This window comes from Lolium perenne, chromosome 4 (genome assembly GCF_019359855.2).
Source record: "Lolium perenne isolate Kyuss_39 chromosome 4, Kyuss_2.0, whole genome shotgun sequence".
Classification (NCBI taxonomy): Eukaryota; Viridiplantae; Streptophyta; class Magnoliopsida; order Poales; family Poaceae; genus Lolium; species Lolium perenne.
In genome coordinates, this window is record NC_067247.2 from 98480264 (window position 1) to 98496725 (window position 16462).

The 16462-nt window shown below is 43.8% G+C and overlaps 2 protein-coding genes across 5 annotated transcripts; one reads left to right on the plus strand and one right to left on the minus strand.

Annotated features, from left to right (window-relative positions):
* The first annotated feature begins 1856 nt into the window (after positions 1-1856).
* LOC127293422 (FKBP12-interacting protein of 37 kDa) lies at positions 1857-12848 on the plus strand. Of its 4 annotated transcripts, none has more exons than XM_051323042.2 (14): positions 1857-2093; positions 2287-3110; positions 3218-3279; positions 3712-3776; positions 3869-3905; positions 4535-4622; positions 4696-4760; positions 4839-4916; positions 5054-5101; positions 11132-11185; positions 11646-11807; positions 11970-12039; positions 12244-12299; positions 12396-12848. In XM_051323042.2, the coding sequence occupies exons 2-14, from the start codon at positions 2987-2989 to the stop codon at positions 12537-12539; spliced, it is 1053 nt and encodes a 350-aa protein (XP_051179002.1). In that variant the 5' UTR covers positions 1857-2093; positions 2287-2986; the 3' UTR covers positions 12540-12848. The 4 variants fall into 4 exon arrangements, with proteins under 4 accessions (XP_051179002.1, XP_051179005.1, XP_051179007.1 ...); XM_051323045.2 differs by having other exon boundaries at positions 2287-3098; XM_051323043.1 differs by lacking the exon at positions 1857-2093 and having other exon boundaries at positions 2100-3110.
* Positions 12849-13300: 452 nt separating this feature from the next.
* Positions 13301-15118, minus strand: LOC127348523 (uncharacterized). The gene is made up of 2 exons (XM_051374522.2): positions 14066-15118; positions 13301-13928 (listed from the first exon to the last, which is right to left on the minus strand). Exons 1-2 carry the CDS (start codon positions 14785-14787, stop codon positions 13349-13351), a joined length of 1302 nt encoding a protein of 433 aa, XP_051230482.1. The 5' UTR covers positions 14788-15118; the 3' UTR covers positions 13301-13348.
* Positions 15119-16462: the final 1344 nt, after the last annotated feature.

The window sequence follows — 16462 nt, forward strand, 5'->3', positions numbered from 1 at the left end:
CGATGTCGATCTGTCGGATTCGTCGAGCTCGAAAGATTCCGACCTCGACGAGCTGCTCCAGGACGATGAGTTGGAGGCCACCATGCTCCTCCTCTCCGTCAAGGAGCTGGAGGACCGCGCGAAGCTGCTGAATCGGAGGCACGGGTCCGTGATGGGTCGAAACCACATCCAGCGAAATCGCCTCATCGGGCACGAGCAGCTGATGGAGGACTACTTCACCGAGGTACCTACCTATCCTCCCCATCTGTTCCGTAGGAGGCATCGCATGCGGTGTAGCTTGTTCGTTCGAATCGTCAAGGCCTGCGAAGCCAATTCGAATTACTTCAAGCAACGTAGGAATGCCGCCGGCGTGATGGGCTTCAGCGCGTTCCAAAAGATCTCTGCTGCCATGAGGGTCATTGCGTATGGCATCCCTACGGATTACACCGACGAGTATCTTCGAATTGGCAAAGATACTACATCGGAGTCGGTCCGCAGGTTTGCTCGCCTCATTATCAAATTGTTTGGGCCAACCTATCTCCAAGCCCCAATGAGGATGACACCAAACGCTTGATGGAGATAAATGAGAAAAGAGGTTGGTCGGGCATGCTTGGTAGTCTCGATTGTATGCATTGGACATGGAAGAATTGTCCAAAGGCATGACAAGGAGAGTAATGTGGCAAGAGCAAAGATGCAACCATTGTACTTGAGGCCATTGCATCACAAGATTTGTGGATTTGGCACTATTTTTTGGTTTGCCGGGGACACTCAATGATATCAACGTGCTGCAAAGGTCCCCTTTGTTTGCCAAATTAGCAAATGGGGAAGCACCCACTTGCAACTACAAGGTCATGAATAATGAGTACACAATGGGATATTACCTAGCCGATGACATCTATCCGGATTGGGCAACTTTTGTTAAATCTGTCAAGGATCCCTAAGATAGAATTGAAGTTGAATTTGCCAAAGTTCAAGAAGCAACTCGCAAGGATATTGAGAGAGTTTTTGGTGTTTTGCAAGCAAGGTTTGCCATTGTTCGTGGCTCAGCCCGATTTTGGGACAAGAAAACCCTTGTCAACATCATGACATGTTGTGTGATTCTTCACAACATGATCATCGAGGATGAAAGAGAGTTGAGCTTGTCCTGCTTCTATGACAATTTTGGCACCGAGTGGAACCCCAACGCAATCCGGATCGCATTGAAGCTTTCCTTGAAACTCATCGGCAGATTGAGAATGCCAGTACCCATGCCCAGCTCGTCTATGATCTGAAGATGCACCACTGGCAGCGACATGGCCGTCGCCTGTGATCCTACCATTCCATTCATTTGTTTGTCACATGTATAATTGTTGAGACATTTGTTAATTTACCCAATTTTCCGAGAATTGTTGTAATTTGGTTGAGACATTTTTTATTTGTTCAATTTTCCCAAAACTGTTGTAATAATTTGGTTCAGACTATTGTTTATGTGTTGTAATAATTTGGATGATTATTTGATTAATTATGATCGATTGTTGTATCTGTTGCATATGAATTCTATGAAAAATCCTGCCTTTACGGGTTTGGAATCTGCTGACGTCTCATTTTCAGTTTTGGTTTACGGGCTCTGTTTTACGCCAGCCATTTTCCAGCTCGTAAACACGAGTTCAATGCACTGAACTCGTCTTTACGCGCTGCGCTAGAGATGTTCTTATGGTGTTTTTGTGTGGGTTGCCCTTGTTCATGGTTTCGCCCCGTTTTGCCAAAACCTATGAAGCCAAAAGAACAGTCCGGCTTAGCCCGAGATTACCGAAGCGGTATGCCAATCTGACCCTCCTGTTGGGTATATTTTACGGAAGAATGCCACTCCACCTGAGGTAAACGTTCGACCACCGAAAATCGAAAAAAAGGTCACCGCATCGCACTCCACATGCCTGCCCGCTAGGGTTCATCACCGCCGCAGCCGCTCCACCACCGTCTACCCCGCCGGCGCCGCTCCCACCCCCTATTCTCGCCGCTACCGGCCCCGCGACCGCTTCTCCACCCGCAGCACGGGCCGGCGCCGCTGCCGACCACAAGTTCTTCAATCCGCCGCCGCCGGTTGACATCTCGGCCACTCGATGTCGACCCCAGCGGTAACTAGCTCGAATCCTTCCAATTTCTAACATCTGTTTGCACCATGGACTGCTTCCAATTTCAGAGCCATGGTCAATTTGTTCCTGCTATTCCATAGACGTGAATGGCTGTGCTACTGACAATTTTATTTTCGTGACACCAAATATTTTCCTGGATATATGTTGCATTGCTGATAACTTATTTTCTGTCCAGAATGTTAACACTATGATTTATCACATCCCTCGTGTCCAAGTACATTGGTGGCCAATTTAATTCTGGGCACTTCTGATGTATGCTATCTGGGGCAATTTGTACAACATTTAGACATGTGAAAGCAACTTGGGATCCCCTTGCTCACCGTCTTTTTCTTGACGTCCGCATCGAAGAAGTCAATGCAAATAGTCAGACAGTGCAAGTTTTGAATGCCAGTGGTTAAGAAAATTTGGTTACAAATTTTAACAAGCGCACGAAGAGAAATTATGATTGCAAGCAAGGTAATAGTGGAGTGACTCCAATACATAAAATTTTCTGCCAAAGGAAAACAAAAGATTTTCTATCGGATTTCAAAAGAGGGAACTAGAGCAATTACCTTCTTGGAAGCAAAGACGTCGTCTTCATCTTCATCCAGATGGCCAAACGGCCTATGCATAAGCATACGCCCAAAAGAAGTCGGCCTTATTCACGTGCCGGTGCCAGGCCGAAAATCAGCTCTAGTTCAAAGAAGCCGAGAAAAACAAAGGATAGGTGAGGGCCGTGTGCTGCCTCTTCCCAGAGGCCCACAAGTAGAGAGCATCCTCTTCCCCTTCTCATACCGGCCCCGTTTCTCCGGCGCCCCAAACCCTCGCAGTCGCAACAACCCTTCCTTGGCGGCCGGACTGGTTGTTTATTCTGCTAGGGTTTGGCTGTTCGCACGATGGCGGCGGAGGCCATGGTTGACCCACCTTCCCTTCGCCTCGACGAAGACGAAACCTTGGTCCGCGACTTCAACACAGCGCCCTCCCGCAACACCGCCCCCGCCCGTTCCGGTCTCTCCCTATGTACTTTCAATCCCTTTCACTCGCCGCCTTAGCTTTGATTAGCCGCCGAGCTTTGGCTTCTGCGAAACTCACCTGGTTCATATGGCGCTTTTGCTGCTTCTCTGCAGGCGACAAGAGTCCGTTCAGTGATCTGGATGAAGATGAAGACGACATCTTCCCTTCCAAGAAGGTAATTGCTCTAGTTTCCTCTTTTGAAATCTGATAGAAAAATATTTTTTGTTTTTCTTTGGCCGCTGCAGCAATTCGTGGCAAATTTTATGTATCAGAGTCACTCACTATTACCATCCTCAATTGCAATTACCATTACGGTTGGCAATAATGAAACATTAAAACATGCTTAGAACTTTGGTCTTGGTGAAGTTGTTTCTATCCTGAATGGATGGTGTGATGAACGATATACTATGAATGTTTTCACATGGGAATGTGATTGTGGGATTAGGGAACCAGATAGTTATTATTATAGGATAATGGGAAGACGCAGGAAGAAAATTAAACAATATGTTTAGTCCCTTGGACACAGTTCCTGCTTACCTAATAGTCCTATAAGTTTTGGCGATTTCATGCAACAAGAACTTTGTTTAAGACATCAAGTTGTGTGCAGGGAAAGAAAGTGGAGGAGAGTGCACCAGGTGCTGCCACAGGAACGATTCTGTCTCTTCGGGAAAGGTGCATTGCATTTATTATATAACCATTTGATCTATTGCTTTCCATATTGTCAATTGTCAACATGAGACTAAATTCTCTCTGTGCTTTTGAAGTTTGCAGAACTGCAAAGAAAATCTTGAAACAAACCAGGTGTGTATTTGGTCCCTGTTCTTTCCTGTTCTCATTTTGTTAGTCAAGGACAGTTATGTTAAGCTGAATACCTACTATGTTAGTGACTTCAAGTACTCTGTTATGCGGTTATGCCTCCTTCTATTATAAATAATCCCCGATCGCATGTAATCAGATTTACTGTAATTGGTAAACAATTATTGTGGGATACATACTTTCTCCTTTTATTAGATGTTTTTTCAAATGAAGTATTTTTGGTCAAACCATGTCCTTTCACAATACAATTGTCTCAGAACAGTAATGAAGATTTTTTCAACCTATAGTACAATTTTGAACTTTTGGATGCTTAATTATATGAAAATGCATACACTAATAAGATTATCATACAACGTATCTGAACTTCACATCAAATCTAGACATGTGAGAAATGAAAAGGCAAGTCAAAACTAATAGTACAACAATCGACATATAATTTATCTTGAAAATTTGAGTAGCATGATCAAATGTTGTCACTGAAATGTGGTGATGTGGTTTCATTAACCGTGTCCGCAGTTTTGTTCCAGCAATACTGATTTGCACTCTATTCCAGTGTAATGATCCGAATTGTTGTGAGCAGTAATTTTTGAAATGCTGCATTTTATGCATCACAGGTGGAACTGGAAGCTGCTAAATCAGAAATTCAGAAGTGGTATTCAGCGTTTCAGAACATTCCAGCTGTACCTGCAAGAACCAATCCAGGTTGGCAAGTTAAATCCAAGTCCTTCCTATTTCTGATAATGACTGAAAAAATAATATATAATTATAAATACAGAGCCTATTTCAGTGGTTACTTATCTAAGTAACCTAAAGTCGTCAGAAGTGTCACTGAAGGAGCAGGTTGGTTCTTTTGGCATGCTTGTAAAACTGGTGTGGTACTTATGCTGTCCGTCAGTTTGACTGTTCATTAATGCTCAGCTGGAGAAAGCAAAGAAAAGAGAGGCTGCTTTTATTGTAACATTTGCAAAACGAGAACAAGAGATCGCAGAATTAAAGGTACTCGCTGAGAGCCTCCTTGTACAATGAGATTTTTCTTGATTTGGATAATTCTGATTAGTATTTAGTAATTAATCACTTTCTAGCATCCATCTAGTTGAGCTGATTGTTGGTTATATTTTCATTTGAGTTTGCAGTCTGCAGTTAGGGATTTGAAAACACAGTTGAGGCCACCGTCAATGCAGGTATAATGCTGCCTATGATATTTGTTCTGCCCTTCTGACAATTTATTGTGCATTCAAAATTTTAATTCCGACTGTTTCTCGAAAGTTTCTTGTGCGAGGTGTGTAGGTGGAATTACTGCAAAATGTAAACTGTTAAAGAAGATCTAAGTAGCTAAAATTGTCTATGCAGAACCTAACCATGAATGCTTTCTGCATACTGTAATGTGTAAATCCTAATTAGTATGGGCTTGGTACAAGCAAAATCCCTTGGCACCAATACTGTACCTGATAATGATTACCTAAATTACTTTCACAGGCAATGTGATGGCAGTAGATGTAAACCCTGTTAGGGAAATGTTGGAATCTAAGATTAGTGTAATAGTACTCTAGTAGAGTCTAGAATGCTCTAGGGGAATTGGAGATTAGTAGTCTCCTAGGAAAGTCTAGAATATCCCAGTAGTGTGCTAGAATCTAAGTTAGTTTATTAGCAAAGTCTAGAGTATTCTAGGGAGTGTTAGTATAGTAGTAGTGTCTAGACTATTCTAGTGTATGAGTTAACATGTAAGCCTAAGTTGAGCTATATATATGAGAGGGTGTGGAGGTCCAAGTGACCAACCCATCCACAATTTCCCCAAAAAACCTACATGGTATCAGAGCTAGAGGCAGTGATGGTGTGTGCTACGGGCTGCCTGTGGTGATTCGGTGGAGTGAGGTGGAGTTCCGCAAAATCCAGGGGAAATACAACAGACGGGCAGAGGAGTGGAGTGCTGCCCAGGTAGAAGTGTTGATGTGAGCTGCTGCAGAGGTGCGGAGCCAACCGTCTGCAGCGTTCGGAGTGGTGGTGAATCTTGCAAAGTTCGGTGTGGTGGTGAAGGGAGCAGCTGGGTGAGGTGCAGCTGCTTGTGGCTTGCAGTGAAGAGGGAGAAGCAAAGGTGCTGATTTCGGCGTGTGCGAGTAGAGGACAGAGGAGAGACCTAAGTTGCGTGTGCAGCCAGAAGAAAGATCCAGAGGGGTCGAGAGATCTGCAAGAGTAGGTCAAATATAGCAGAGAAGAGAAGAAGCACATAAGCTGGTTTGTTGGTGATTTTCAGCAATATTGATCAATGGGGGAGAATCAAACAATTGAGAAGCTACTTGAGAAAATGACTCAATTGCTCAAGGAGATTGAGAAGTTGAGACAATCAAGGGAGAGTGCAGAAATTCCAAAACAAAGTGGAAAAACAACTGTCCTAGGAAATTGTGTGAATCTTGCACAAATAGAAGAAGCAATCTCAAGTCAGGCTCCTGCATTAAATGGAACTTGTTCAAATTGGATTCGGGAGCATCAGCACATGTCACGGGTAAGTGGAGTGAGTTTGCATCATATACTCCACATCCACCCATGCATAAAGAGACAATCCAAACAGCCGATGGAACTTATCAACCTGTGAAAGGGGTCGGCACAGTGAAATGCACTCCGTCCATTACATTGTCTTCGGTATTATATGCTCCATCGTTTCCGGTGAGTTTGGTGTCTATGAGCTCTTTGGTTGATGATATTGATTGTCGAATAATTGCCGATCGATATAATTGTATAATTGAAGAGAGGAAGACTGGAAGGAGGCTTGGGATAGGTGTGAGACATAAGGGATTGTGGTACTTGGATAGAAGGGAAACCGATGAAGCGTTGTGCACTGCTCTCACAGTTGTTACCAATGATGATGAGGCAAGGTTAATACTCCAACATTGTCGATTGGGCCATATGTCCTTTGATACTATGAGTAAGATATTCCCTGAAGAAATGAAGAAGGTGGACAAAGAAAAACTTGTGTGTGATGCATGTGAGTTTGGAAAACACACCAGGACATCATATGTGAGTCGTGGACTGCGGAGCACGTTGCCCTTTGTACTGATTCACTCTGATGTATGGACTTCCCCGGTGGTCTCTGTTAGCGGGATGAAGTATTTTGTCACCTTCATTGATTGCTACTCCCGAATGACTTGGATATATCTTTTGAAACATAAAAGTGAGGTGCTTACATGCTTCAAGGACTTCTATGCATATGTCCAAAATCGCTTCAACGCTAGTATTCAAATTATCAGGACAGATAATGGGACGGAGTATGTGAACAATGAATTTGGCAATTTTCTTTCCCAAAAGGAATACTTCATCAAACTTCATGTCCCGATACTTCTCCACGTAATGGAGTAGCTGAAAGGAAGAATCGTCATCTGCTGGAGGTGGCTCGATCACTTATGTTTACCATGAATGTGCCCAAATTCTTGTGGAGTGAAGCGGTTATGACTGCTACTTATCTCATCAACCGGATGCCCTCAAGAGTGCTTGGGATGAAGACTCCATATGAAATGATCTATGGCCAAAATGAGTTCATCGTTCCGCCAAAGGTGTTTGGGTGTACTTGCTTTGTTAGAGACTATAGACCTTCGGTGGGAAAATTGGATCCTCGTGCTGTGAAGTGCATCTTCATTGGATACCCATCTGGACAAAAGGGCTACAAGTGTTGGAGCCCTAGTGAGCGGAGAACATTTGTTAGCATGGATATGACATTTAGAGAGTCTGAGCCGTTCTATGGAGAGAAGACGGACCTCAACTCGTTGTTTGACTTTGACTCTCCTAGCACAATCGAAGCTAGTCGAGAGGGGGAGAGTGAACTTTTGAGGACAAAAGAACATGAACCATCCAGAGTTGTTGTTGGTTCAATTCCATCTCCTACGAGTGAAGAGAGATGGACAAAGCCAAATGAGGAAGAAAATCTAAGGGTGTCTACAAGGAGACAAGCTACAAGTGAAGAGAGATGGAGAAAGCCAAACGAGGAAGAGAACTTGAAAGTGTATACACGGAGAAAATCGCAGCATGAGCAGCGGCAACAACGAGGTTCCCACGACAAGTGACACACAGGTGCGGGGGAGCAACATGTGCAACAACGAGTTCCCACGACAAGTGACACACAGTGCGGGGAGCAACATGCTCCAACGGTGTTGAAAGCGATGAATTGTCCGATGACGCAGTCCATCTATTATGAGGGATTCAATGGACTTGCCCATTGCCTTAAGAAAAGGAACTCGAGTGCCGGCTAGAAAACCTCCAAATTGGTACCAGGAGGAGCATGACATTGCTAATTATGTATCATATGCATCTCTATCTACGAACTACAGGGCCTTCATCGCATCATTGCAATCTGTGGTGATCCCAAGAGATTGGAAAGAAGCAAAACAAGACCCAAAGTGGTACGAGGCCATGTTGGAGGAAATGAAAGCTCTTGAGAAGAACAATACATGGGATCTTGTTACTCTTCCAGCTGGAAAACGTCCAGTTACTTGCAAATGGGTGTATTCCGTGAAGCAATCCCCAGAAGGGAAAATAGAACGATACAAGGCAAGGTTGGTGGCAAGGGGTTATAGTCAAACATATGGGATTGACTATGACGAGACCTTCTTTGTTGCAAAGATGAGTACTATAAGAACTCTTATTTCTTGTCTTGCTAACTTTGGTTGGCCCTTGCATCAGCTGGATGTCAAGAATGCTTTCTTGCATGGAGATCTCCGGGAAGAAGTTTATATGGACATTCCACCTGGCTTTAGTAACTCCAACACCCAGGGGAAGGTGTGCAGATTGAAGAAGTCTTTATATGGTCTCAAGCAGTCACCAAGGGCATGGTTTGATAGGTTCCGGAGAGCCATGCGCAATATGGGTTACAAGCAATGTAATAGGGATCATACCGTGTTCTATAGGCATTCAGGGCGTCGTATTACCATCCTTGCAGTTTATGTGGATGACATTGTTATCACTGGAGACGATAATGATGAAATAAGCCGGCTGAAGATGAGATTGAGCAGAGAATTTGAGGTTAAGGATCTAGGACAACTCAAGTATTTCTTGGGTATTGAGATTGCGAGATCTCCTAAAGGAATAGTTATCTCTCAACGGAAATATGTGTTGGATCTACTCAATGAGACTGGTATGCTTGGGTGTCGGCCTGCTTCAACTCCTATTGAGCAAAATCACCGACTATGTGCTCGATCAGAGATCCGATTAATAGAGAGCGCTACCAACGGCTTGTTGGTCGACTTATCTATTTATGCCATACGAGACCTGATATATCTTATGCCGTGAGTGTGGTGAGCCGCTACATGCATGACCCAAGAAGTGGACATCTAGAGGCAGCTTATAGAATTTTACGCTATCTGAAAGGAAGTCCTGGAAAAGGTCTATGGTTCAAGGCCAATGGGCACTTGAGTGTGGAGGGATATTGTGATGCTGATTGGGCAAGTTGCCTTGATGACAGAAGGTCAACACCAGGCTTTTGTGTCTTCGTAGGAGGAAACTTGGTATCTTGGAGGAGCAAGAAGCAGCATGTGGTCTCAAGATCAAGCTATGACGAGTATAGAGCAATGGCGGTGTGTTTGTGTGAGATGTTATGGATGAAAGGCCTCCTATCAGAATTGAAGCTACTGCGGAGAGGGCCATTGAATCTTTGGTGCGACAACAAGTCAGCAATAAACATTGCTAACAATCCCGTTCAGCATGACCGAACAAAGCATGTGGAAATAGATCGATTCTTCATTAAAGAACGGCTTGACGAAGGAACCTTGAAGTTAAGCCATGTAACCTCTAGAGAACAAATAGCAGATTGTCTAACCAAAGGATTAGGTAGTAAGGAATGTTTGTTGGCATGTAACAAGATGGGAATGATAGATATCCATCGCCCATCTTGAGGGGGAGTGTTGGAATCTAAGATTAGTGTAATAGTACTCTAGTAGAGTCTAGAATGCTCTAGGGGAATTGGAGATTAGTAGTCTCCTAGGAAAGTCTAGAATATCCCAGTAGTGTGCTAGAATCTAAGTTAGTTTATTAGCAAAGTCTAGAGTATTCTAGGGAGTGTTAGTATAGTAGTAGTGTTTAGACTATTCTAGTGTATGAGTTAACATGTAAGCCTAAGTTGAGCTATATATATGAGAGGGTGTGGAGGTCCAAGTGACCAACCCATCCACAATTTCCCCAAAAAACCTACAGGAAAACTCACAATATCTGTTTCTTGCCGAAAGGTGTACACATTCTTTTCATCTTGTGCTTATCTTTATTCCCTTCTCTTTGACATACTGACCCCCATGATCTGCAATAGTCAACCCGTATCTATAGTTCTGTACCAATTCCACTGATCCACATATTCTAGAGGGAGTAGATTGAATGAAGGAATGACACAGGCGATGTGACAAGTAACATCTGTAGTATGCAACCATGTTAAGTGGTTACCTTGTAGGTGCAATTTAGTCGAAAGGAAACCCGGGTCCATTTCTCATTTTCTTTTGTATGCTCTGCAATGAGGGCAGTGAGCAGTCTGGTCATTATTTTACAACTATTAACTTACATGCCCAACACAAACCTTCCCATAAAGTATCCAAATCCATATATTTCTAATCTCTATGGTTTGCTTTAGGAAGAATATTATTTCTAAATTTGGTGGCATGAGTGTTGAGCCTCACAGAACGATTATCCGATTTCTCAATTGCAAGCTTAACAATTCCGCTTTACACAAATAGGGTAAGCTTTGTTTAATGAATAAGGAACATGAGATGCTCTGAACTCTGAAGACTGGTGCCTTGTCATCTATTCTAGCTTTCCCTGTGTATATATCTTCTTTAAAGATTGAGTGGAAATACCTTATTTTCTGTTTGGATATCTTCTCCTTCATACCGTACCGTGCCAATGATAGTGACGATTTAGTTTGGACTCCCCACTCAGTAGGATTAGCTTCTCCCAAAAGCTTGTTTTCTTAGAGAAGTAATGGGCAGGGCCTCTTGGAATAGCAAGAGGCTTAGGTACTGTTTGTATTGAAAGAGCTACCCGGGGATTTCACAGGAGGAATTGGGATAATATTACCACATAAAGATGTGGCCTTAAGCTTCCTGAGAAGGCCTAGTGGCTAGTAGTTTACCCTGTATGGGGCCCATAACTTTGGCTAGATCTTAAATAAATCTTAATAATGCCGTGACCTTATGTTGTTACAACGAACTGCTTATTTAGTTGCCTTATTCTGAATGCTTTAACAGACAAGGCGATTATTGCTTGACCCAGCAATTCATCAGGAATTTACACGCTTAAAGGTCAGTGAATTCCCTTCAATCAGACAATTCTTGTTGCATTATATGAGTGTACCAGCATGTTAAGAAGTGGAAAGCCACTTCGGATGCTAGTCTTCTGAATTCTGATGCTCCTTTGCACTACTTTTAAAATTTTAGCCAAACTTGTAAATTTCTGAAATAGGTAGATTTTGCATGTCTTCCGTTGAACCAATGTTTATGTTTATAATCCTCTTCAGCAAGTGTGACAGACAGGCCCAGCATTGCCATCATATTCCCATAGCTGTCAAAAACATTGTGTTATTATGCCTTAAAATGGAAATTATAAAGATATAAGAAAAGATGTATAATTCAAACATGGTATTATTTGGTGTACCATGCATGCTGATAACACCTTGAGAATTAGAACTTGGAAATTGTGTTTTATTAGTGTTCAAGGAAAGCTACAACTTTACCTTAGCTGGCATTGCCTATTTTTGCCCAGAATTTGGCAGAAGAAAAAGACAAGAAAATAAAAGAGCTACAGGACAATGTTGCTGCTGTCAATTTTACTCCATCCAGCAAGCATGGGAAAATGCTAATGGCCAAGTGCAGAACACTGCAAGAGGAAAATGAAGAGATTGGAGCGATGGCTTCTGAAGGAAAAGTGAGTCTTCCAATAGATGTTTAAATATGGTTCCAAATTATTTGTGCTTTTCAAGGATTAGAATCATTGGTTATTCTTTGAACAACCAGCATATTTGAACAGAAATCCAGTGCCATGTTAGTTTTGCCAGAATTAATTCTAACAAAAGTATCTTATGTACAGATCCATGAACTTGGAATGAAAATTGCAGTTCTGAAGACCCAGAACAATGAGCTGAGGAATCAGTTCGATGGTACGTGTCAAGTTACATCCAAGTGAAAATAATAGTGAAGAACCAATATTCGTGTTTATTAGTTAATTTTGTTAAATCTGATGTATGTGGCTGAATAATCATATGTGATGTGTACATTGAACAGAAATTTCTTGACTCCTTAATCATATGGCCGAGTTAATAGTTATGCTAACATTTATGTGCATAACCTTTTTTTTTTCTCAGGTTTGTACAAGCATATGGATGGCCTAACAAATGATTTTGAGAGGTCAAATGAAATGGTTGGGTTCATCCTTCATCTCACTACTACTAAATTACCTGCTATTTTTTTTTCTCTGCTAAGCTTTTCGAGCTGCCAACCGTTGGCCTGTTGCTAGGTGTCCATTCTGCAAGAGAAGTTACAAGCTAGAGACATAGAACTGACAAGATTGAAGGAGATGCTTTCCCAGAAAGGGGCAACTGCGGACACACCAGCTGAAGAAATAAACGAAGCTGCAGATGATATGGATGCTACTTACTAGTCCGCAGCCGATTAAACTAGAGGCCTAAGGCTGCAAAAACAAACAAGAAAACAAATTTTCCAGTGCGACCTGAGAAATCGAGCTGCGCTTTATGCTTTGATGTAGCGCTTGTGTATCATAGGTGCTAAGCAATTTGTGGAACAGTACAGTTTTATCTATTCTCGATTGATTCGCATTGCAAGTTTAATCTTAGAAGCATTTTATAAGACATCATCCGGAGTGATATGGCCAATGTTTCTATCTCTACTACTTAAAAAGACTAAACATGTTCCCTATTTTCCCCATGGAGCGATATGTTCATTGTCCTAACATGTTCCGACGTCAACCTATCTCCTGCGCGCCGACAGGTGGACCAGTGTGGAAGCGTGAAGCCACGGAAGAGGAAAAGCCTCCCGCAGTCCCTGCACTCTCGCTCGCCGCCGGCACCGATCAGAGACCCCTGCATCCTGCCTACGTGTCGCCCCCTTATCAATCCTGTGAATCTAAACGACTAGCGGCGGCGGTACGATCAGTAGTAGCACACGGTGAACTCGCTAATCAATCTACATCGCTGGAGTACCTTTCCGAGAGGATCCAATCGAGGCATCTCTAAAGAGCTCCCAGGTCTGTGAGCGTTTCTACACACGTATCTACACACTGAAATCCGACTAGATCCATCCTTATTTAGACAAATTAAAGTCATTTACTTCGGGATGAGGGAGTAATATTATTAGAGTCAGCTGTTAAAACTTTTTCAGTAAAAGATCATATTCAAGAGCAGAAGTTACAAGTGGTATGACATTTGAAACAAACAAATATTTTGGCCATAATTAATTATGTCCAACTAACTCTCCTGTCCAACATGGAGTATATGGAAAGGAATATCTTAAACAGTGTAAGCTTAACTTTCCCAAGTATTGAACTTTCGAGCTACTCAATTGATAAGCAACTACTCTTTCTTCCGATAACCACAAGAACACAACCTCTTTGCATGGATGAAATCCAAGAAAATGGATGTCTTCACTCCTATAGTCCCATTCAGTCTTGTGGCCAGCCTCGAGGACAATACCATTTTCAAAGCTCCATTCCAATTTATCTTCTGCATGTGCTTCCTTAGAATGTTCATCAAAACTACCTATATTTAAGATCCACGGTGTGGAGTGTTCATCTTGAAAGTCCCCTGAAAAATGTTCGAACATTGGCACAAGTCCGATATCATTCTTCAAAATCCACTCCAGTTTGCCGCACGATTCCGTAAGCAACCATACTTGAATTCGTTTCTGCCAACTACAAGTTAAAGCACAGTACACTCCCTTCTCCGATTTTCCTAGATAAAGATCAACATGCCCTTCCATTTTAGTGTCTGTTGGTGATTTGACCACTTCATACTCACCATCCGACAAGATAATGCTGTAAATGTCAAATGGGTGAAGGTGACACCCCGTTAGTTAATAATACAATGAGTTTCAGCTTCAAGAGCAAGAAAATAACAATAATAAACAAACTACAATAACCATGCATTTCTTAAGGGGTGAATGGATATATACCGTATAATGGAGTCATTTTGTGCGTGCACATAAACCGCTCCTTTCCAATAGACAGCATAACGATGCTTGTGTTGCCCATCTGATTTCATGGCGGCAATGGTCCCTGCAGCCTCCCCTCTCCGGACAAACAACCTCTCCTCCCATCTCCATGTATTTGAAGAGAAGACTTGTATTGGATATCGAGAGGGCGGCCACTCCGATTCATCCGCGAACATCGCCGTGCTCCCAGCCATGGGGGGAACGTAAGGAATATGAAGCACCTCGTAGTGCGGAGAGATGGTAGGGTCAAAAACGAGGCACCTATCATCGAAGAATTTCTCCATCCCGGCACGTCGGGGTGGGGGCGAAGGCAAAATCACCCATTGTCGTGTCGCAGGATTAACCACCCTCTCCCAAAGCAAAAGGAGACCATTGCAGTGATTCACAATATAAATATAACCCTCATAGTCCGTGTCCAGGTAGTCGAGCCTGGCAGCGATTTTGCCTTGTACCAGCGGCGGGCTCGCGAAGAATTTCGGGAGAACCGGATTCCACCGTTCCATGAGGAAGATCCCGTAGAGGGATAGCGGGAGTAGGTCTGTGCGCAGCAGGTGACAATCGTCGATAATGGCGCGCCAGCCCTTGCAGACGCAGCGGGACGCGGCGAGACTACGGGGTGCGAGACGGCGGAGGATGCAAGCGAGGATGTCGCCCGGTAGCAGCTGCACTCCCAACAAAGCCATGGAATTCTTCCTCTGTGAAACAAAGACGGCTGATGGTGACCGGCGCTCTTTGCACGGATTCAATATGGAGGAGTCTGTATTGATGCCGATTAATGGCAGGGATAGGAGTCGGATTAGCAAGCAGACAGGTTGATGGATAACAGGAGGAAAAATGAGACTGGCCAGAGCCTCGTGTGTCGAGCCTCGAAAGTTTTCTTTGTTCCTTTCTGTCTCACACGGTGCCACGGTGGTACAAGATTACACGGGTATTATATATAGATGCATACACGAGACCAGCAATCCTACTCGGTGTGGTATTCCAATACTAATCGGAGACATACCAATTGCGGTTCAAGTTTTTTGTGCTAATTGTAGTTATATTTAGGACCACTGGATCACAAACTGCTGCGTGGCCCAAGCTCAACATGATTTGCCCAACGACGGCATGATCTTGAGGTCCTATATACGGGTTCTACGTGGCCATTCCGACGTGGCGAAATTATGAAGAACTCAAATATGATTTCATGTCGGCAATGGTCCGTGCAGCCTCCCCTCTCCGGACAAACAACCTCTCCTCCCATCTCCAAGTCACTACAGGAATGGAGCCATACACCGACGGCCGGAGTCTACGCCGAGGGCTTTTTATCGGGGCCGTCGGCGTACGGCCTCGCCGGGGCAGCTCGGAACGCCGGCCGTCGGCGTAGACATACCGTCGGCGTAGAGGTTGCTACGCCGAGGGCAGCCGTCGGCGTCTACCTGGCCCTCAGCGTAGGTACCAATATAGGGCCTGCTCCATCCGCGCCGTCACTGCCCTCTCACGGCGTCAGGTAAGACGCCGAGGGCTACCCTCGGCATAGGGCATGGCCCCCCTATGCCGACGGCCACCCTCGGCATATAGTTTTTTTTTTCTTTTTTCTCTCTCTCATATTACTTTATATTATGTTTCTATTATTTATTTACTAGTATGAATTATGTAAAAAAGGTTCTATTTTTAAGAATTCGTAGATGGCATATATGTAGGTCCCACGGGTGACGCTCTTCGCAGACGGGTCTACCGGAGCCACTAGGCCCAACTTCTACTATCGATGTACATATGTCCTTAAACATTTAGGAACAATTCCATTGCTAACCCTAACTCCAACCCTAACCCTAACCGAGGCCATTCCCGCCCTAGGGTTTCCCGCTTCTGCGGGCCAACTTTCTATTTTGCGAACATTTTGGTAACCCTAAACCTCACCCGGATCCTAACCCTAACCCTAGGGGTAGATCTGCGGGGTCCCCGCCCTAGGGTTTGGCTAACCTTGCCTGTACCCGGCGTTGACGATTTCCGCATACATGGGCTAGCACTTGGTAAAATGCAGGATCTGTATGTGGAAACTCCCGCCACGGCTCAAACGGAGCCTATTTTATGGTAAAGTATGCCCAACCTATGGTTTCCATGTACATATGTCCTAAACAAAGCAAAACAAATAAAAAAGTCCACTGGTAAACCTTCGCACGGAGAAAGCTATAGGGGTAGATCTGCGGGGTCCCCGCCCTAGGGTTTTCCAAGATACAGACCACCGGAGCGTCGGAATCGCTGGAAAACTTGTGTGTGTCCACATGGCATGCACAAAAATGATTTGAGATGGTTTTATATCCAAGGCTACCCCCCAAGGTGTGTCCGGCTTCTCGGACAGGGGGTTCCTACACTTAG

Bases quoted from the DNA above. Each gene is read 5' to 3' on its own strand.
- LOC127348523 (XM_051374522.2), bottom strand. From the start codon at position 14,787: ATGGCTTTGTTGGGAGTGCAGCTGCTACCGGGCGACATCCTCGCTTGC. The intron at 13,929-14,065 runs GTATATATCCAT...TGACATTTACAG, and splicing joins CAAAATGACTCCATTATACG to CATTATCTTGTCGGATGGTG.
- LOC127293422 (XM_051323042.2), top strand. From the start codon at position 2,987: ATGGCGGCGGAGGCCATGGTTGACCCACCTTCCCTTCGCCTCGACGAA. The intron at 3,906-4,534 runs GTGTGTATTTGG...TATGCATCACAG, and splicing joins AAAATCTTGAAACAAACCAG to GTGGAACTGGAAGCTGCTAA. The intron at 11,186-11,645 runs GTCAGTGAATTC...ATTTTTGCCCAG, and splicing joins AGGAATTTACACGCTTAAAG to AATTTGGCAGAAGAAAAAGA.